The 22238-nt window shown below is 40.1% G+C and overlaps 1 protein-coding gene across 1 annotated transcript in view; it reads right to left on the bottom strand.

Annotated features, from left to right (window-relative positions):
* The window catches only part of LOC109991023 (LHFPL tetraspan subfamily member 7 protein), a 119702-nt gene that overhangs the window by 70517 nt on the left and 26947 nt on the right, over positions 1-22238 (bottom strand). The window contains exon 2 of the mRNA XM_020643314.3: positions 14116-14254. Within this exon, the coding sequence (XP_020498970.1) occupies positions 14116-14254 (139 nt within the window). The remainder of the gene's footprint in view (positions 1-14115; positions 14255-22238) is intronic.

The raw sequence follows: 22238 nt of genomic DNA, 5'->3' as shown, positions 1-22238 counted from the left end.
TACCATTCTCCCCTTTTCATCCGTGCACACCAGAAACTGTACAGACTGTGAAAATAGTCCCTGCTAGTTCAAAACACCATGTTATTATTTCAGACACTTTATCAGGATTGTACACAGGTCTTGAAGAAATTGCTGCATTTAAGCTTATACCTTTTAACTGTAATGTTTTGGTATCTCTCTGTAATCTGTCGCTTAATTGAAGGAAACAGTTACAGATTTGTTAAATGTGCATTTCCTATTTTGTAAAGAGATATGTTAGTTTCAGTGCAGTTGTAAGTATTAATATTATAAAACAGGCTGAATTAGGAAGTCCAACCTGTTTGTTCTTTATTTCACACATTTGTTTTTTTAACAAGATCCTGGGTCAGCTCACATGCATGCTGGGCTCAAAAAGCTCCACTCAATCCTGTGATGCAGCCTTTTTAATTCATTTAACAGAGCTTACACATTCATTTACTGCATGCAAATGACAAAGTCATAAACACAAGCAAAGCAATAGCAATTGAGCGTCATTGCCTGATCAATCACAGAATGTGCGTGTTGGGGTGACAGGACCCCCGGTCTCAACCCTTCATATCGCCTACAAAAATTAATTCCAACAACACAGATGGCACAAACCAAAACACGACAACATAGCACAAGCTCTCACTCATCACTGCTCGCTCAGGAGGAGCCTCCGAGCTGAGGATCAATCACTACGTGAGAGGAGAAAGGATAAAACGGCGTCAGAGAAATGAGACTGTAAGTATACCACAAACAATCATCCAAGTGAGTGTGTGCTTGTTTGTGTTGTTGTGTGTGTGTGTGTGTTGTTGTGTGTGTGTGTGTGTGTGTGTGTGTGTGTGTGTGTGTGTGTGTGTGTGTGTGTGTGTGTGTGTGTGTGTGTGTGTGTGTGTGTGTGTGTGTGTGTGTGTGTGCTTACGGCTGAGGGCTCACTGTGGAGGAGTAAGAGGCTGCAGTAGAACAGCAACAGACACAACAATGAGTCATCCTGACTGTTGTTCATATCAAACAACATGAGAGGGAATTCCTGGAAGACACACACACACACACACACACACACACACACACACACACACACACACACACACACACACACACACACACACACACACACACGCACAGGTTGTGTAACTGTGACCACACAGTCAACCGTCAAGATCAAAAAAGATACAAGCACTCAAAACATTCAGAGATCTGATTTCAGAGTTAGAAACAGGAGAGGGTACTATGAAGCAAGTTAAACATACCCAGGATTTTGAGCCAGTAAGCTGGCTCAACAAAGCCTGAAGCTCTAGTTAAAGATATCTGGTATCATGTAGCTGATTATGAACTTCCTCTGTTAACTCAGGCTTTCTGTTTTATGCTCTGAGTGTGTGTACAGTGCATGGGCATGTGAAGACCAATATGACTCTTCTTCTGTACGTCAAAATAACGATTGCTGAATTTCTGCTTGAAAGTATACTTCACCCATTTGCATTAGGCTTTGTATCATTAACAGGCTATGTGGAGAAAGTTGAGAAGAACAAAAGTATGATTAAAAGTATGTTTCAACTTCAAACTGAACTGGCTGAAGGGGATGTTGAAGGTCTTGTGCTCGAATCGGATGTTCGTGGCTATCTCTAAGAGCCGCAATATAGCTACGAGCAGTTGAGGCTGATGGAGGAACAGGGGGCCGCTGCAGCCGAGGCACAAGACCTGCCTGTCGGCGGCGGTGAAGACGAGGAGCCATGGCCAGCTCGAGCTGGGGAGGAGCCGTGCATTCTGGGAGTTGAGCCAAAAAGACGCTTTCTGCCTTTTCTCGGTCAAGAAGGCACCAACCTCAAAAGGTATTTCACATTTCTACTACATATATGACCCAATTTCACTACAGACTCATGTTTCAACCAGTGAAGTATCCCTTTAAGTAAGTTTGTTGATGAGAAGAAATTATCTAATATACGTTATTGCATTTAAAAAACGACAGTGCTGCTGTAAAGAGAGGGATGCTGCAGAAAAGTATTGTGTTAATTCTTAAATACATATATTTACTATCCAATAAATTGATGGTGTGTGAGGCTGTTCCTAATATGTCCAAAAAGGGGGAAGATGTTGAGTTTACACATAAGGATCATGGAGGACTTGACTGCACCTTTAGACTCCCATGAACCTTTAGAAGGAAATCAGTATTACATATTTCAACAAAACATTAGCCTCATCATGAACACGATAAGGGGCACAGTCAAGGCACACAAGTCTCAGGAGGAACGACATTAACATGCTAACAGACCTGCTACCCATCTGGTGGACTTTCAGGTGAGCTTAATAAAGTGCTGTCTCTGCAGCTGTGGATAGAAGCACTATCTAATTTAGTTTTGTTAATTGTTTTTCTCCTTACCTGTACACACTAGGGCTCAGATATCAATCAACATGATAATAACTAACGGTAATGACAGAAACCATAATAAGATACTTTTATTTGATGTCTTGTTTTTTTTTTTTTTTTTTAAGTTTGACCTATGTTTCATCTGTTAACATGGAGGAGGCGGAGCTTATGACCTATACAGTAGCGTATTAGGGAGAGCTACACATGATTTGGCTTCACTTGTGAGAGCTATGTCATCCTTTTTTATACATTAAAGTGTTAAGGCTCAAAAAAGGAAGATTGTTGAACAATCCCTTCAAACATAAGTAAAATCAGAATGAGGGCTGATGGGAAAATGTCTAATTAAAGAGAAACACTCAGCACAACACTAGCCATAATTGGATTCCTTTAAATCCCAGGTTTTATCAAGACATTACTGGATTACATATTGATGTTTTAAACTGCAGCACACAACCTCTTTAAGTCAAAGGTTTCCCATAAACAGCAGCTTCATGGTTTCTGCAGTAAAGAGAGGAAATAGCCCTTAAGTGCAAGATCTGGCTTCTACCTCATCATCTCCGCTCAAAGTTGCAAAATGAAAAAAGGCAGAGAGGCCCTCAGAGGTAGAGGACTCATGCAATATGCATAGCCACTACACTCTCTGAGTATGTGTTTCTGTGTGAATGTTATGTGTGTATATGTGTGTGTGTGTGTGTGTGTGTGTGTTAGCCAGGGCTTTCGTGGCAGGATGACGAGGGAGCAGGAAGAGAAGAGAGACAAGGAAGGAATAAGAAACAGTTTTGGACATGTATTGGACTCTGCAGCGGTTCTTCTCCTTCTGACAGAATAGGAAAAGACTGAGTCAGTCCAACAGAAAAAAAATAAGAAAAATAAGAAAAAAGAAATTTCCTCAGCTCTCCTTTCTATCTGCCTCCACTCATCATCATGCTCTCCTCCGCCAGCCTGTCATTTTGCGTTTGCTGCTGTGACACAACACAACACGGAGGAACCACATGCTAAAACAGTTTCAGAGTGTGTGTATAAGCAGATATAATCAGCACAAGATATAAAATGTTAATTATTACTGTAAAGACACATTAATATTGGAGGAAAACTCCATCTTAGAAGTTGATGAGGAGAAATATATCGAAGCTATAGGGAGCATTCTCAAAGGCAACATTAGAGATGGATGAAGAAAGTGTTGATCTCAGACAGCTGCAACACAAATTCTAAGGGAGAGTTCATTAGTAAATTAAAATAAGATAGATGAATTGGACGGGATGAAAGTTCAGTCTTAATTACAGCCCTGCTCTAATTGACTGGTGGACCGATTACTGTGGTTTTTGTGGGTAATGTAACAGAGAGCGTAGCCCAGCCAAGATCATAATTTCAGCAGGGATCAGATTTGACCAATGAGTAAGCTTACAAACACAAACACACACACAGAGGCTTTGAATCATGAGCAGATATTATGCTTGAAGTTTATCCATTTGGGAACACGATTAATGCTGTAATACAGCAGCAAAATGTATTAAAGAATGAATCAAACGGTGTGCATGTTTGCGAGAGCTTTGTCAGGTTTGCAGATGAAATAGCTGTGTCGTTTCTCCTGTAAATATCAATTATATCCGTGCAAATCTGCTCCAGCACTGGTTAATTAAAAAACATTTGCTCAAATAGAGCCGAAGCACATTAATTGTTCAGATTTCTGTGTGCATGCGGAACATTTTGAGGGTGTTTGCAAGAGGCAGAGATGGTGATACGTGACCAATCACATTAGCGTCAACACCAAGAGTAAAATACGGCTCCGACTGTTCAGAAAGTGACACTCACACAGACATACACGCAGACGCTGTGGCTGATGTCTATTGTGGGCGTGCTGTGAGTCACAGGTGAAGAGGTCACAATGTCAGCATCTCACCGCATCTGTGGGTCACACACACACGCACACACACACAAAACAGAGCAGGCATTTTTCTGAAAAGAGTTCAAAATCGACTTTTCTGTCCTTGATCTGTGGGATTGAACAAGTTCTCCCTGCAAAAAACTTACTTTAAAAGGTGTGTGAGAGCCTCAAGCCGGCTGATGAAACAGAATGAAATATCAGTGATCGACACAAAACAAGCAGGAAAGAAGTGCAGGGCGCTGATTGTGATGAACACGTGCTTATAGGATATACTTTGCAAGAAGAAGAAGAAGACGAGTTAAAAAGGATGAAAGAGAATTGGATGGAGGTTGGAGGACTAACAGGTCGGAAAGTGAAGCGTGGATTTACTGCACATATTCTCAGGCTCGCAGCTTATTAAACGAAAAGGAAGCAGCCTGCAGGGCGGAGCAGAAGTGAAAGGCTCCAAAACAATTCCAAACAACGCTCAACGCTTGACCTGCAGCTGCTCCCATCACACAGAAAAGTAGAAAACTGGACGTCAGTGGCTACATTTTGTGCCCGGAGGCAGCCGGGAGGAGCTGAAAGATGGCAGAGATAATCAAACAGTGGTACAGTGATGTTAGCCCTCTCACTCAGACTGAGACTTCACAAACGTCTAAAATATAAAGCTCAGAATCTTTGTTTCATCTTTGAACGTTATATGACCTTTTATCATCATGTCAAAAAGCCTGTTCAGTCTTTTCTTCTTCAGGTTAGAAATATGGCATGAATCTGATCTTCCTGTTCTACCTGTTTTTCAAACCCTCCACCATCTTCCTTTGAACTCAAAATTAATGACAAGGTCCTGATAAATACATACAAAGCACTTCATGGACTTACTGTCAGTTACATTTGTGATCTCCTTGGCAATCATCACTTCACTTGTCAACTCTGATCCTCTAATATCAACCTTCAAAACCAGACAAAAAATCATCCATCTGCCTTTCAGCCCAATTTAAACTTTCACAACATATCAGATGTGGCCGATGTTGTTAGCCTTCTTGTAAACCCTGATCCATGTCCTTTGTATCATTTTTTCTACAGTAAACTTCATCAATAATCTCTGGAATCTCTGGAATATGAAAACAGAATCTGTAGTCCAGGGGAAAGATTTGGGGTGTCTGAAATCAAGATCAAGATCAAGATTAACTTTATTGTCTCACAAAGTGAGAAATTTGTCTCGGGCTCTTCACCCGTGCTGCCGCCATAAAAAGACAACAATCAACATCATTCACAGTAAACACAAAACGATGAACATTATTTAGTAATGTCCAGAAATGTTCTGGTTTCTATTTGTAGTCTGAGTAGTAACATCCAATAACATTTTAGAGGGCATTCTCTGCAGGCAGGAGAAAAAAAAAAATCATTCTGCAAAAGAGGTGGAGTTGGCCATAACACAACACAAGAACCCATCAGCTGTCATCAAAAGAAGATTCAGTGTTTCGTTTGTATCTTTATAATTACACACCTTCATACAAGTTCACTTAACTTGGTCATACTCGTTGTCTCTGGACTCTCACGTCTCATGGTGCGAGTTGGACTGTAAACACTTTGGAGGATATGGAAACTGAAGTCTTTGCCAAGAAATCCATGATCACTTTATCTAAATAACCATTGGCTACAACAGGAACCCCTGCTCTCAGAGGCTACATCTGAAATAACTTGCAATCTCAAACTCCCTCTTTGTCAACCTGGCACAGATCAGCCACATCCTTAAAAAAGCCAAATTATCAAAAATGTTATCCTTAATAAAATCTTAACAGGTAAATCATACAAAAATCCCCCGAACATTATGTTCCAAAAAAAGAGACAAGCTACAGAGACAAAACCATTTTTGAACCAGATTGTACACCTGTATACCTCTAATTGGGATTCCCCATGGTATTTTAGCCAGCCTCAAGTGGACCCCCAATAAACTGCAGTTCTTTGCACTTCTGCTTTGGCTTTATTTTTCAACACTGGAGGTTTCTACTTGGTTCGTTCTGACAAAGTTTGTTTATTTCTTTTTATCTTTGTGAAGAACTTTGCCACAAAAAAAGTGATGTTTAATCACTTAATCACAGAGCTTAACTTGTGTACTTTTTAAAGGGAAGCAATTAAGAAAAAAAGATGTGACATAAGTGATGGTCCACTCAACTTCCCGCACACATTAAAAAAAAAGGAAACTCACTGGATGCATTTGAATCTTGGAAGGATGCATTGTACTGTCAGAGTGTGTCAGCCTGATATGGAAAAATGCATTCATCCGTATCAAAGAGGTGATTGACAGCTGGCAAAGGTACCATATGGTTACCGGCGGCAACAGCAGCACTGAAATAACACAGCAGGTGCTTTGATCAAAGAATCTTCCTGTTTTCATCCCCATGCTTCAGAGCACATCTGCATAGAAGCTTTACTCAGGGGAGCGCTGACACAGCAGGCCGGGCTCCCTCAGCATAAGCACAATGCAACACGATGGCAATGTGTGTGTGCGTGGGTGTGTGTGTGTGTGTGTGTGTGTTTGAGTATCTGTGTGTTAGGGGGAACACATGGGAAACACACAGTGGCTTTCCGTTCCTGAGCAGTTGGGGTCAGGCTCAAAACACTGAAGGATGATGGGATGCAGATAAGAAAGCACAGTTTCATAGAGATAGTCTTCAAAGGGAGACATTCAGCGCGTCATGTCAGGGATGGATCCAGTTTAGCTGAAAATTTAAAAAAAAAATCTTGGTCCAGTAGAGAGCGAGTGATAACATTCCTTCACAGAGGCCTTTTTCATTCATTCTGCTGTGGCTGCAAAATATGTTCACTCAGTGCCAAGAGCAGTCAAAGAGTCACGCTTCCGATTTAAATCAAGTCCTGTGGCGGAAATAAAATACTCTGAGCATTTCTCAGATCTCAACAGATATCAGAAGAACGAGCGAGTTCTTACTGACGGTGTTTAAAGAAGAGGTTGGTTTCCAAAGCGCCAATATGACACAAGTAAAGATTGGAGTTGGAGCGACAGTAAAACAGTTGACGTAAAAGTTCAATTAAAAGCCTGTGCTTTTTTTCACTGTGGTGTATGAAGTGACCCTGCCTTTATTTGGGACAGGCGTCAATACAAGACAGGCCTTTCATTATTGAGAAAGATTATAAAATTGTCAGATAGACAGAAAACATTAAGTTACAAATCAAGAATTCTATCTTGCTTTTTAAGACAGAATGCCAACCTGCTGCAGCTGGTATGCATACTACTATCATTATGTCTACCTTCGACACATGTTGAAGTTCATCTTTATTTTTTGTGTGTTACTGCTCTTTCTCCTCATTTTTGACACGCTAACTAATCGACACTAAATGTAGAGTGGCCTCTAATTGAGAGCTTCCTTTATTAGCCAGAACATTTAGCAACACCAGGCTAGTCAAAGGGACTGGGCCTTAGATTAGTATGGGCTTTTATTTGAGGTTTTACGGTAGTCAATAAATTAATCCTCTTTTATTTAATGCAAAGAAATGCATTTTAATGTCAAGATTTTCTGCTTGTCCATGAAATGTATGAGAGTTCATGAACAGATTTGGAGTTTTGGGAAAAAAAGTCAAACTGGTATCATCACATTGGGCTTCACATTTTGGGAAATTGCAATGGTAGTTAGCTTTTTCCAATTTTCTAGACTAAAAGATTATTCAATTAAATGAATCTGCAAATCAGCCAAATAGAATGAATTGTACTTTCAGTATTACTCTAAGTAACCAAAACAGTTAGAACACCTGGAAAAAATGAGGAAGTCATATTTTTCTGACGTTAAATGATGTTATTTTTTTACCCTGAGAAAGCTCTCTTTACAAAATGCTTTACAGACAAAACACTTATTTAACTGTTGTACTTTTATTCCTTAAACCTCGAACTAGACTGAGAGCCTCCTGCTGTGCAAGCAGCTCTGCAAGGCACCTTGGGATAATAATAATAATTCAAACTCCAGCACATCAAATATTTTCCAATGCATCGATGTCAGAAATAAAAACACCTCGTGGACAAGTTGAGTTTGAATTCCTTTGATTCTTAAAAATAATTGCAAACATTGCAACCAAATCAGCTCTCAGATTTCAAACAGATTTCACTGCTTCATATCTTGCTTCATGCAACAGTAACGACCACAAGCAACAGAAACAACACAAACAACCACTCCGCCTGAACAGTTAAGAATAAAAATCACTGTGGCTCATACTTCTATTAGGAGCAGAGAAACACAGCTTCAGGCATTTCTCTTTCAAGTCCTCAACTCGGGAAACTCCCAAAGAAACATTTTCATACAAACACCCTTTTTCTTTTTAAATACTACTCACTGGCAGGGAAATCAATAAAAAGCAAAAACAACAGGCGATCGGTGCAGTGGATAAACTCTCCTGCACATTTTCTTACAAGCACATAATGCAAATTCTCTCCATATGTTTAATAGAGCCATAACCCTTCAGGAGAACAGCTGATATTAAGCATGTATGTGCAGCTTGTACACTCAGCCGGGTGTGACATGTCTGCAGCCCTGAACAGATAACTGCAAAAAAAAGTGCAAACTGCAAAATCTGCCTGGGCAATGTTCCAAAAAGGAAACCCAAATGCAGTGAGGAAAATGTAGAATACCCAAAGAATAAAGATGTATAGGAATGTGCATTAAATCGGACTTCATTTGTGTGTCTATTTCTTTCTTTACTTTGCAAAGTGTGTGACTCCTCCTTAATTGCTCATTCTACACACAAACAAACACCGCTAGACCAAAGAGCCGTCCAATCCGACGGATCCTGACCACTAAGAAGGGGTCGATGAAATATGCATGACAGGAGAAAAAGCTCCCCGCCTGAGCACACACAAATGTACTGCCTCCCTCTCTCTCGCTCTCTCTCTCTCTCAGGGCGTAAAACATTGATGGAGGCTCAGCAGCTGAACCACTGGATGGAGCGCTGAGCCGAACCAGAGGAGGGTTAGCAAGTTCACGTCTAATTCTGGACGTCACCCACGGGAGCACATCACTGAGAGAGAGAAGGAGGCAGGTTTACCTCGAGAGAAAAAAAAAAGAAGGTTTTTCCTGGTTCGATAATGCCCGCGGCTGTGTGTGTTTATAGAGCAGGACTTGACAGAAATGTTGACATGAAGGCACAAACATTACTGGTTTGTTGCTTTAACCTAGCAGCTGAGTAATAGCAGAGATGATATCAAAGATGATGCTGTAAACGGACACAGTTAAGTGTTGTGGAGGCGGGATGTAGATGACGACAGTTTGGAGGAGACAATGAGTCAGCCTTTGTTTGATGCTGTGTTTGTCTGAGTGCAGTCTGAGTGTTATATCTGTCAGTCTGAAACGTTTCAGGAGAGTGGTAGTGATAGAAAAGGTCAGGGATGTCTAAGAAAAACATATTGACGGACAGAGAATTCTGAGAAGCTGTCACCAGCTAAGAATTTGTTTAACTCACATTCCCAACAAACATTCCCAACATACACATAGTGATTAGCGATACACACACATATTTGCAAATGTTGTGAGACCGCTGCTGACAACTATATAGCTCTAACTGGTGACCTTTATTTTTATGGCAAAGTCTAAAGATTTGACTTAATTTCACTTCATTCCACCCTTGTCACTATAAAATGTCGACGCCTCAAAGGGCCAATTATTGTCCAGTGTGCTTCTTACAAACAGTGTTGTGTGGGAAATGTCACTTCCTGATATGAAATACTCCGATCTCAGCAGATTTCAGAAGAGTTAGCTAGTTGTTATGGACACTGTCAAACGAGTGTTTGACGCTCTGGTTGAGCAAATGGATCACTGTTTCGTTTTTCCAAAAATGAATAATCCTCAAAGGCCCAGATGTTCAAAACATTTAAAGGAAGAATGTGCAACTTTTTGATGCAGTAGATGTCGCCCTTGAGCAGCATCATGAAACCAAAACAAACGGCTGTTTGGTGACACCTCCGCTATTCTGGAGCCTCCACCCTCATCCCTGACACCCCTCTAACCCCTCTCCCCTCGTGTTTCCACAAAGGAGTTATCAAATTATAATGCTCATTAAGCACTAGCGCAACCAGAGGACATGCTCTTGTCTCGAGCTGCATTATTGTGTTAGCAGGCTAATGCTAGCGCTATTTAGTTTGCTCATAGCTTGACATTGCATATAAATGTACACGGATTGACCATGATTTAAAAACACTTACGTGACATTCTAATAAGCAGTGATTACAGTGTGTTATTCTTCTTTTCTCTAGTCCCTCACTTAAATAACTTTTATACGCGAGGGGATGTGAACACGATGTAGATACGGCTCAGACAACATCATAGACAGCGGGACACTTGATCTTGATAAACCATATCCAGATTTGTTAATCCACTTAATTTTCGATCTAGGATCAGGTAACCCAGGTCACTTTTGTCCTGTTTTTTTTATTTATTTTTTATTTTAATTTTAATTCTAATTTCTTATCCAGTTACAGACTTTTAAAGATGACCAAATCTGGATACCTGAAACTTTCTAAATGAGCAATCCATTTCAATTTTTTGCTATCAACAACATACATTTTGCAATTGACTTTTCAATGTAAGTTGACATTTTTGTAAGTAGATCATTGATCATCAATCCCAGAGTATTTCCAAATGCCATTAGACGTGTATGTGGCACATGTTTGCAATTAAATCATCAAAAGTGCAACGGAGAGCTTAGAATTTTGACTCTGTCCATGGTGCTGATATTGAGCCAAGACATCACATTATGCCTCAGCCTGCCGACATACACCAACACAATTAATCTACAAATGCCTAAATGCAAAAAAAATCATTATGGTATTCTACATTACAGGTGTGTGACTGATTTAAACAAAACAGTCTGCATTCAGGAATCTGAGCACTGAAATCCTCAATACTTACTATAACCCTCTGATTTTAAGTTTTACGCCAATTTTTTGAAATAATTTATGATCAACAACATGTCCTCAGTTTGCAGGGCTTTTGCTGCTTTTTTCTATCCTTGTGACGACTTTCAGATTCATAAGCGTGGTAACAAACACACACACACACACAAACACACTGACATCTCTTCAGTCAGAGATAGTAGAGAAAACGTGAGGATTAAAACAGGCATTACTTCGATTTGCCAAGGAAAAGTTCAAGCGGCATCCTCGCCTGCTGGAAAACACACCTCTAAAAAAAAACTGTTTATATTCCCGCCATGAAGAAAACCATTGTTCTTAATCTAGTTGTGAGCACACACTCTCACACACACTCACACACGCATGCACATCCTTACAGTGCTGGGGAAACAAACACTCCTCTGATCTGCCCTCCTCAGGGATTTGTGGGCTCTCTGTGAAACCTCCATCTATCCAGACAAGAGTCGACCTGGAAACTGAACAAAGGCCTGGCTCTGAGTCGCTTCACATTGTCATTTAGCAAAAATGTCACTATGAAAGACACGCATTCTCTTTATTACACAGTGCAGGGATGCACACACACATTTAGAGAACTCTCAGCACGTTCGCTTTGCCACAAACTGCCTTCTCATCTTCCCAAAGTAGCATTAATGTGATTCTGGGGTCAGACCGAGTAGTATGAGAGTCGGACTGTAAGCAACAAACTCCACTTTAAACACAACATTAACCCTGCTCTGTGAAAAGCTCCAGGTTTGTCACTAAAAATGTAATTTGCCCAATGAATCAAGCCTCTCATTACGCTTAGTTAAATGCCACATGCAGGGATTTAAATTAGCTACTCAATATTCTCAAGGATTCACAAGGCTATGTAATTGCCGCTGCCGCTAAATAAATGAGAGTGGAAAAAATAACGATTAAAGGTTTGAAGCTCAGTCACCCTGAAGAGTAGAGTGGGTAGATGAAGAGACTTCAGAGTAACTTAATAAAAATGCAATCAGAAGAGGTAGAGGTGCTTCAGAAGAGGCAGGAAAAAGCAAGACGAGAATGACAAGCAAGCATTCCGCACTTCTTAAAATTTGTGTGTCACGTAACATAAGTTTAAATATGGCACATGCTTACAGGTAAGTATATTTACAGTTTTGAAAAGATGAAGACTAAAAAAATTGGCACTCACACCAAACAGGCCTGTGATTGTAGTTTCATGACATCAATTAAGAAGTTTCTGTTTCCTCTCTATGCTTTTCATTCTTCCTAAAAATGTTACTTTATAATGAAAACTTTAACTTCAGCACTAAGTTAATCCTGCTGTTCTCCTGATTTTAGGATTGTATAGTAGCTCTGAAACACCTTTTCTTCCCATCTGCTATGATGTTTTAATACACTTTAGAATTAACACAGTGTATTGATGCTGCCATGTCGCCACGGGAAATAGGGAGGGATTGACAATGTGCAGCTATACATGAATAGACCCACATGATAACTGATGACAGAAACACAGATTATGTTTTGCCTATTAACGACATGTTTGATAAATTCATAGTGTTAGATTCCTCAGACATATGATATATAAATGTATATGCTGCCTGAACATGAAAATCATTAATAAAAAAATTGATCACAAAAAAAAAAGAAGTAAAATTTAGGAATTTAGAAAAAGAAATCACCACTTTTTGTTGTGCTACAGGGAATAGAGCAATGCAGTTACTTGGTCTCTTGATGTTTTTACTTAATTCACCCATAATACATTGTAGTTTGATCAAGTCTAACACTACTTTGCATGTATTCTTACTGTGGTGTGTTAGTATGCCTTACATTAGGGATGTTCACGTTCAGTCAACAAAACGGTTAAACTTTGTCACCCTTGCTAGTCGGCTTCAGAATTACGAGTTAGTTATACTAATTATTTCTACCGCTCGGGTAAATGACAACTGCCATGCTGTCTTAATACTGTATCCTGACGGTTTGTCACTATTTCGATCTGTAAAAGGCAGCATCAGGTTAAACTGGCACGGTTTTCTTGCCTTTAGATTAGTCCTCTAGTCTGAATTTGAATTTGTGCTTAATCACCTTTGATATTAGTCACCTAGGAACATCCCTGTCTTATAGTAGCACCAAACAAACTGAGGCTGAATTGCACAAGTTTTGCAGGTATGTCTCTCTATACTATCTTTGATTTGTTACAAGTTCCATTTGTTGAATGATAAGAACAGTTTGTCAGCTACAGTATGTCATATCATTTGATACTTCCCAGTGTAAACGTGTAGTTAGAGAGCTCAATAAGTGTCTGCTTTTACAGTATCACAGTCATAACCATTGAATTCATTATAAAAAATATGCTGCTGTTACTGAAGTGCACGGTACTGTATCTACTCACATAACAACAGGAAATCATTTGAAGCACCTGCCTCTAAAACGCTCCAATGCACAGGGCGAGAGTGTGAAGGTCTGTACTGAGCAGTGACATGAGCCGTGCTGTGTTACGGGTTTTTAAAGACCAGCCGCTGACACAGCCGCACTTTGTTTACGAGACTACTTCTGTGTTTGAGTGAAAGAGACAGTTTGATAAGTCACATGTAGCCGTGAACCAATGACCTGTGTTAAGCAGGCATAATTGTCTTTTTACAGCACGCTCTAAATCTGTCCTCGCAGGTTCACCCCTACAAGTGTTATGCAGACACTGGTTTCCTAGCAGCAGCTGTCCTCGAGTTGTTCTCTTTGTTCTTTTTGTTTTCGTGGTAGTAGAAGCACTATCAGTGCTTGTTGCAGAGTGGCTTTAATAGTGAAAGATGGGAAAGTGAAGGACGGCTTCAAGTTAGAGGCACAGGGAGAATACAAGAGGCTGGAATAATGAGTTTTATACAGATGCAGCTCTTAACTACTTCAATAATTTGAGGAGGATTTCTATATCCCTGTCCTTGTCTTGTAAGAGTGTACTGATTTGTCTGTGCATAGATTCACTGTTGTACTGACCTGCTGCCATCTGCATGTATCCGGCCAGGGTGCAGATCCTCCTCTCGCATCCTCCACTGGGCAGGAAGATGGTGATGATTGCCAACAGGGAGCTGACTGCCAGCAGAGCACAGCCTCCTGAACACAGCACCGCACTGGTCTGAGAAACAGAAAGACAGAAGAGTTTTAGCTCCATTCATTAACCAAAACAGAACCAGAACATTCAATAGTCGCCGATACAAGTCCTGGTGCTTGTTATCTAACTCTATTAAAAGAGGGCATAAGGACATGATTGACAGCTCTGTTGAGAATGTGGCTTCTGAGGTTCTGTGTGCACAGGATTGAGGAGGAACAGTAAAAGGAAACATATCAAATACTAACTACAAGAGTCATTGAACTTTACATAACTGAGAGTGTCTGCTTCAAACCAACAATATTTTTTTTCTGCTATGGATTGAGCAGACCTGAGAGATCTGTTTTAATCTGTAAATTAAATGTGGGTTTTGGTTAGTTGAAGGGACGGGAAGTTAATACTGCATCCATTCCAACACCACCCTGGTTAACACTTCAAAACAGAGAGCAAATTACACTTTAGTGCAAAGCTACTTGTTCTGTCAAGTACCTCAAAAGGACTGTGTGTACATGTAAACATTCCTGACAAGCATTTGAAAACACTCCCTGAAGCCAAAAAAAAAAATGTTGGTTAGGTCAGATTGTGCAACCTCACAATTAATCCTCCTCACAGGTTAATGGCACTTCCAGCTGGAAAACAACACTTCATGGCTAAACAACAGGGCACTGTCCCTACTCATTACACCTCAGCTTAATAACACACACAGGGGCCAAACAGAGACAGAAAGCACGATTACAGACACAAAATACAAAATAATTCACCACTTTTTATGTTGCACGATGACAGTAAAAAATGCCACAACTTGTGTGTCTATGTGACGCTGTTAAGTCATAATATCTCAAGTAGGAGGACAGACATAGGTCTCAGACTTTCACCCTTCTTATCCATAACATAGGAGAACCCCAGGGTGACGTTCTAAGCCCCCTGCTGTTGTCCCCGAACAAACAATGACATCATTAAATTTGCATATGATACAGTTTAGCATAATTTGTAATCTAGAGGTAAATTCAAATTAGTAATTTATTTTACTCGTAATTAATCATAATTGTAGTTAATAATAATTGTGACTAAATCAATTCATCATATTAATCATTAAAAACCAAGGTTACTACAAAAAATGTTCTACCTATGGAAGCTTACAGATCAAACACACAGTTCAAACTTTGGGTAGATAATCTGCTTGCAACCTGTCAGCTTTTTTGTTTTCAGAGTATGTTTAAGTTGAACTGGCTGCTTTTATTTACTACAAGCTCCGTCCATACAGGAAGCTGAGAGGCAGGTAGAGAGATTCAGGGGAGTTGGAGGTTGTTGGTTTTTTAGGGTGTGTACATACATGGCAAACAGTAAATTAGTTAGCTTGCGCTGTCTTCCCCTTATTAAATACATGAAAACTTTATCAAAAGAGAACCAGGCAGGGGATCTTTCATACAAGCAATAAATGTTGTAGGTTGTTCCATAACACAGGAAGGGATTGGTTAACGTCTGATGTTCACTTATTCAAATCACTTCCCAGTTGGGGAGGGAACTTGCCTCACTTTATCCCATTTTATCTACTTGTCTTGTTTTGAGAGGGGGGGGGGCAGTCTGAAGTACCTTAGTGTCTAGATCATGGTGGGCCTTACATTAGGCCTGCATAGTGAATCAGTGGTAAGTAAGGCAAAGAAGAGACTGTTCACCTCAGAGAATTCTGGAAGTCTGAATAGCCCCTGAAACTATAACTCCTGCACCATCCAAAGCATCTTGATAAAGAACATTACTGCCATCAGAAAAAGCACCTTCCTATGGATACATGTCTGCCTATGACTGCCCCTCCCATTTAGTTTTTTTTTATTGCAGGAGCTTGCAGACATTCATGTCACAATGATTTTACCCTGTATGATGATATGTGTCAATTAAACTTGAACTTGAACTTGACTCTCCAGCTCCAATAAGGCTGCCACACATCCTCCTGGACACATTGTTACATGTGCCTACCTTGGACAAGTGCAACACGAGCTAACACAATCAGAACTCAGCGTCACATTAGTGTTTAGCATACAGGCGGGGGTGATTTGAGAGAAATGTCTTACATGCACAGGGGAATTGCAGCCCTGAAACACATGTCATTATGCATGTCCCTGAAGTGACTGACATGGACAGAGGAACGATGAAAGCAGCAGAGATTTCCATGCCTGACAGGAAATTTAATTAGCTGGTTCTGGGTGTTTGGCAGAAATGGGAGCAGGGAAATGCTTAAGTGCTGTGATGTTGGTGGCAATGATCATAGTTATTCTTTTGACCTTTATTTCTCCATTAACGAACGTATTCTTCATCACAAAGGCCCTCGTACTAACACAGAGTCACATCTGGGTTACAGATCATCTCCATGGGAGCTAAGTGCCTTGCACAAGGGCACCTTGACCACAGCAATCAGGCAAAGGAAGAGCATGTTCAGAATGAGAACAAGCCCTTTCGGAAAGCAGTTTTATTGTGAATCATTTGAGTAACATGAACTTTAATTTGATCTAATTTATGTTTCAAAATGTCATTTTTATTCAGGGCAATGATCATTACTTAGTCATCTACCAGTACATTTCCAGGTCACACTGTTGGATATTAACTAATGGATGATTCAGCCACAGCCAGAAAAGAGCAGACAGATTCATTAAAAAATTGAAATGTATAAATGCAAATGAAATATTTCTATTAAAATCAAGTTTCATAGTCCCAAGAGGATGTGAAAGTCCGACTGAATGCTGGCCAAAACTTTGATACCTAAAAAAACTAATCACATTACATCAGCCTTATCTGTATGTCTGTATAGTGATAGCCTAAATTCATGTGGCACATATTAAACACACCACTGTGCAGTCTCATAGAGAAGATAGCATCGCTCTACATTTGTAATATTGTTTCTCCTTTTTGTCAGAGCACTCTGTTTACCAAAATGTGTTATTCTCATTCTACATAATGTACTTTTCAGATGTAGCCTATTATAATATCTGCGCTGTTTGGCTGTTTGCACAGAGTAGCTCGAAGTGTGTTGGGTGTTTTATAATTTAAAGACGGGAAAGCCCTTAAGAGGCAAGAAGTAATCATGATTTACAATTGTTGTCTTAATTGCACAACAATGAACCACAAAACACCATACTGAATTGAGTTTAATAAAAGAAAGTTCAGGTAATCTCAAACAGCAGGCGGTAGTTTGTTGTATCAGACACAGAGAGAGACACAAAGGAGCAATCTTTCTACTTTTGCTTCAACAATCAAACAAATTCATGTAATCATAAACAAAGCACTGATAATAAGTTCTCCACCAAAACTAACATTGAAAAGCAGCATGATGCTAATTCAACGTTTTTAAAAATGAAATAGATCAAAATATAGAAGTGGATGCACCTGGGCTTTAAGTCTTTTTGAGAGAAAAGCAGAGTGGATATAAGTAGGAAACTGGGTTGAGAGAGTGTGGAATGAAAAGTGGCAAACAGATAGTGACATGAACCATGCAAAATAAAACGATAATTTACTTTGAAAACACCATCACGTGACGTATCATATAGTTAATATTTAGTCTTCTCCTGTTTACAGCACGTAAGCAAAGCCTAACAGCATTGGGCAGCTGTTGATCTGTTGGTAGAGTCTGCCGTTTCTCAACCGGAAGGTCAGCGGTTCGATCCCCAGCTACTGCATCAACATGTCCGTTGTGACCTTGGGCAAGACACTGAACCCCAAAAATTGCTCCCGCTGCTTCGTCGGCGTATGAATGTGTACGGTTGGGATTAGTTACTTCTGATGGTCACTTTACACAGCAGCCTCTATCATCAGTGTGTGAATGGGAAGGTGTGACTTGCGGTGTAATCGTGCTTTGAGTAGTCAGACGACTAGAAAAGCGATACACAAGCTTAAGTCCATTTACCGTGACATATTGTAGATGTTGTACTGCAAACTTTATCTGAAATATGTTACGGTTTCATTTTCAGCTTTATAAATTAACTGAGCTCAGGGGCAAAATTAAAATCTTCTTAGCCTGTGTTTAAAGACTCAGTAAGAAGCATGGGTGGTTTTAGGCAGGGGCCAACAGGGCCCCTGTAACACTGAGCTTGGTCCCCACTGTGGCCACCCCTACAAAAGGAAGAGCCCCCCTAATAACACATACACTGTATTGGACTCAACAACCAGACTCACAATCTACTGTGATATTAACTGAAACAAATGTAAATCATGGTATTTAATGATGTGCACTATTATTTGGCATACTGTATATATATATTGAAGCAATTATCTTTGTCCATTTTTCACCTGGGTTTAATGTTCCCCTCTGACAAAACAACTGGCCCCAGTTTGGCCCCCTCAGTAAAAGTGGTCTAAAACCGCCACCGGTAAGAAGATAACATGTCTGAAGTCACAATTTAAAAAACAAACATAAATAAATGTAGTTCCACATCTTTTTGTTTCCCCTGAATATGAGTGATGGGGAGGGTAAAGAAGTGCTTTTTATGTTGAAGGGGAAAAAAATCAGAATTGATCAGAATGAGTCACCCCATGCTAATACAAGTGGTCCTGTAATGATATACTGTATGTAATAATAATGTTCATAGCCGCTCTAATGTACCATAGCAAGGACGGAACATGTAAAGAAAAAAAACATGTTGCCAATAAGAGCTCTTATCTCTGGTAGCTACTCCTGCCACAGCTGCCTGTTTTAGTTGTTTTGAACCTCTACAAAAGGGACATGAAGAAGACGCAGCAGCACACTTGAAGATACAGAGAAGTCATTAACTCCAGTGCTCTTTGTTCTTCTTCCTCTCAGCCTAAAATTATATTCATGTATGCAGAGGAATGTCTCCTTTCTCTGTGCTGCTTGATCTTGGCGTGCCTCGTGGGCTCCCAGTTTGCAGCCTATACCTCCCACCCTGCTGTTCCCAATTCACTATGACACATTAAAGGTACATCATATCTCATATAGGAGTGGAGCTTGACAGGGGGGAGGGGAGCCATGTTCTTGTATATAAGGTATGCTCTCGCTAAACAATAAAAGACACTCTTTAATGTCGCAGTCAGCTGAATTAAGTCCGATAATGATGATTGGAATGAAAAGACCAAGAGGGAAAAAAATGTTGTGGTAATGGTTGTAAATCTTAGTACTCTAGTATTTCCACATATAAGCTGTAAATCCAGCCTCTTTTTGTATATTCCATCCATTTCCAGGCACTTAATTATCTGGGAGCACTAATAGATTTATACACATGGCATTTTGTGTGCCATTTAAACATAGCCCGAGAGACTAACAAAGACTATAAGAGTGCTACACAGCTATTTCTACAGAAACTTACCAACATTTAAATTAATGCTGCCCCAATTAATCAACTCTGAACACTACGTCCTGTGTTCTGGAGAGAAAAAAAACCTCATAATTACGACCACTTTTACTCACAGACAATACAGAAAACATTTCGGATGCCCCTTTTTCTGCTCGAATGTAGCGGTGTCGCCCTGAGCACAAGTTAATTTAGAAGCAAATGAGCTGCTAACAGCACGGGTCCTCTCAGTGATGCTTCCTAAATAGATTGTAATTATGTGTTAATAACTGGTTGAGCTGCTGGAACAGCTGCAGACAGAGAGAAAGCGTGGGATTGAAAGAGTGGAAAATTGAGGAGGGAAATAAAAGTTCTTAATTTGGCAGAGACGACAGTACGAGGCAGACGTTTCTTAATCTCTTTCTTTTGCTTTTGCTGCAGTCGGAAGACTTGATTTGGAAGGTAATCATCTCAGGATACTGAGACTGAAGGTGTGCTGAGACATAAAGACACAACTAATGTATTACCAAAGTAATTAATATTGACAGGACCTGTCAGACTCGACCCGAGAGCACCACTTAATCCCACAGTATTTGTAACAAGCCTGGAGCAGCCTTTAATATATCCATACCAGTGTTACAATGCTGATAAAACCAAGAGCTAAAGGTACTGATACACATGGACGACCACAAAGCTCCATCATAAAGAAACTTTATTGGTTTCCCACAATAAATGGTCCACATCCTGACCCCAATGGGGACCAATAACTGCAGTAATACAAAAAACCTCCATCCAGCTGGTTTGTGTAATAAAGGGACGGTCTGAAGGGGACTCTTTGACTTCCAATTACATTAAGGAAGTCAGAGATTACACTGTACGGGCCAATGAAATTTCATCGTCTCCTCAATTGGGAGTTACAAGACGGATATGGCGAGGCATGTCTCATTAAACACACTTTGACTTTGCAGGAGTGGACGGAAGGGCCACATGTCTCAGTGATGGTCTGTGGAAAACTGAGGTATTCTCCTGTAGAGGAGTTCAGAAGCACTGAGAGGAAACAGTGAGAACTCAGCATTGACCCTTGACAGAAATAACTCCACCACTTTACAACCCAATGTTTCGCCTTTATGTAGCGCAGATGTTGAAGAGAAAGGCATGATGCAAAAGTGCTCAATAGCTCTTTGTGTTTCTTTGCTATGGAGTACATTTAGAAAGTGAAAGGGGGGCCCAAGAAATGTGCGCCATTGGTCAATAGTCATCATACATGACATTTATGAGATGAATTACTTGTGTATTATTTCATTGAGGCATCAGAAAATGGACTAAATTGTTGCTTCATTACAGAAAGTTTTTCAGGACGGCACACCAAAAGCTTAAATCTCTTTTTTTTTATTGCCACAATGTTTTGGGCATCGTGCGGCAATAAAAGGACATTTAAGATTTTGGTGTGCTGTCCTGAAACACTTTGAAACACAAAAAATGTTGTGGTTGAGGATTCCGTACCAATTTAAGTAACTGAGGGTTGGCGCATTTTTCTGATTTACTTTCTGCTTCATTACAGAGAAAAACACCTCAGTAGTATACAACCTTTAAAACACAGATTTTAAAGGCAAAAACAGAGATCGAGCTGCCGGCTGTGATGATTCTGAAAGTAGCTGTTAACAGTTAGGCTGAGGCAGGAGCTTTATTCACTCAGAGTGCAGTGAAGACAATAAACAGTAGTTTTCAAAATTGCTGAACCTAAACCTGAGCTTAAGCGGACACTTTTTTCCCCCATTCCATCTACAGGATCCCTGTGCACCTTTGAGAAGACTTCGCTCTTACATGCACACCAACATACTTAATGATATTGATGATGAAGATATTTCTCATGATATTAATAATGGTGATATTGAAGAATAAGGAGAGCAGCTCCCGATGTTGATATTGATGATATGTTAACTTAAAAAATAAATAAATGCTTTGCCTCTGTGCACAGCCTGTCCTCACCTGTGTCCAATCAGACTTAAAGCTATTTGTTTGCACTCACTGACCTTATTTCCTCCTCTCTAGATCCTTGATCTCTGATCTATGTCGCTTTGAAAAAAAGATTCTGCCAAATGAAATTGTAGACTTTTCCCAGACTACTGGAACTTCACAACTCATGGGCACATCCCCGTTCACTGCGTCCACAAAGGCACATCGGGGAATGTTTATGTAACTCGACCTGCATTTCTGTGTTGTTGGATCCGAAAAGTTATATCTACACTGTTCAAGCTCACATGAAAGCTCCTCAAGTCTGAACAACAACTTGAAAAGTCAAAGTTGGCAATGCTAAAAGAAGACTTTGCAAAACAACAGACGTAAATGTGTTTTTAATTCATGTATGGCACATCAATCTTTCTTAAAAATGTAATTTGTGTTGTGGTATTAAATGGTAACACAACAAATTATCTTTGTACTGTCCTAGTTGTTTTCACGTTTTAACTTGTACCGTATTTTCCGCACTATAAGGCGCACTTAAAAGCCTTTAATTTTCTCAAAAAACGACAGTGCGCCTTATAATCCAGAGCGCCTTATATATGGATCAATTGGTTAATTGGTTGATCCATACTGGTTGTACACGGCGCTCAGCGACACTGACTCGGATAATGACGAGAGGGAGCCGGGCATGTTGGATGCCGTACTCGCCCAACTGTTCAATTCGGACACTGAAGAAGAAGAATTCGAGGGATTCGTGGACGGGGAATGAACTG

Source organism: Labrus bergylta, chromosome 14, assembly GCF_963930695.1.
Source record: "Labrus bergylta chromosome 14, fLabBer1.1, whole genome shotgun sequence".
In the NCBI taxonomy this organism is placed as follows: Eukaryota; Metazoa; Chordata; class Actinopteri; order Labriformes; family Labridae; genus Labrus; species Labrus bergylta.
This window is presented reverse-complemented; position numbering and strand designations above follow the sequence as displayed.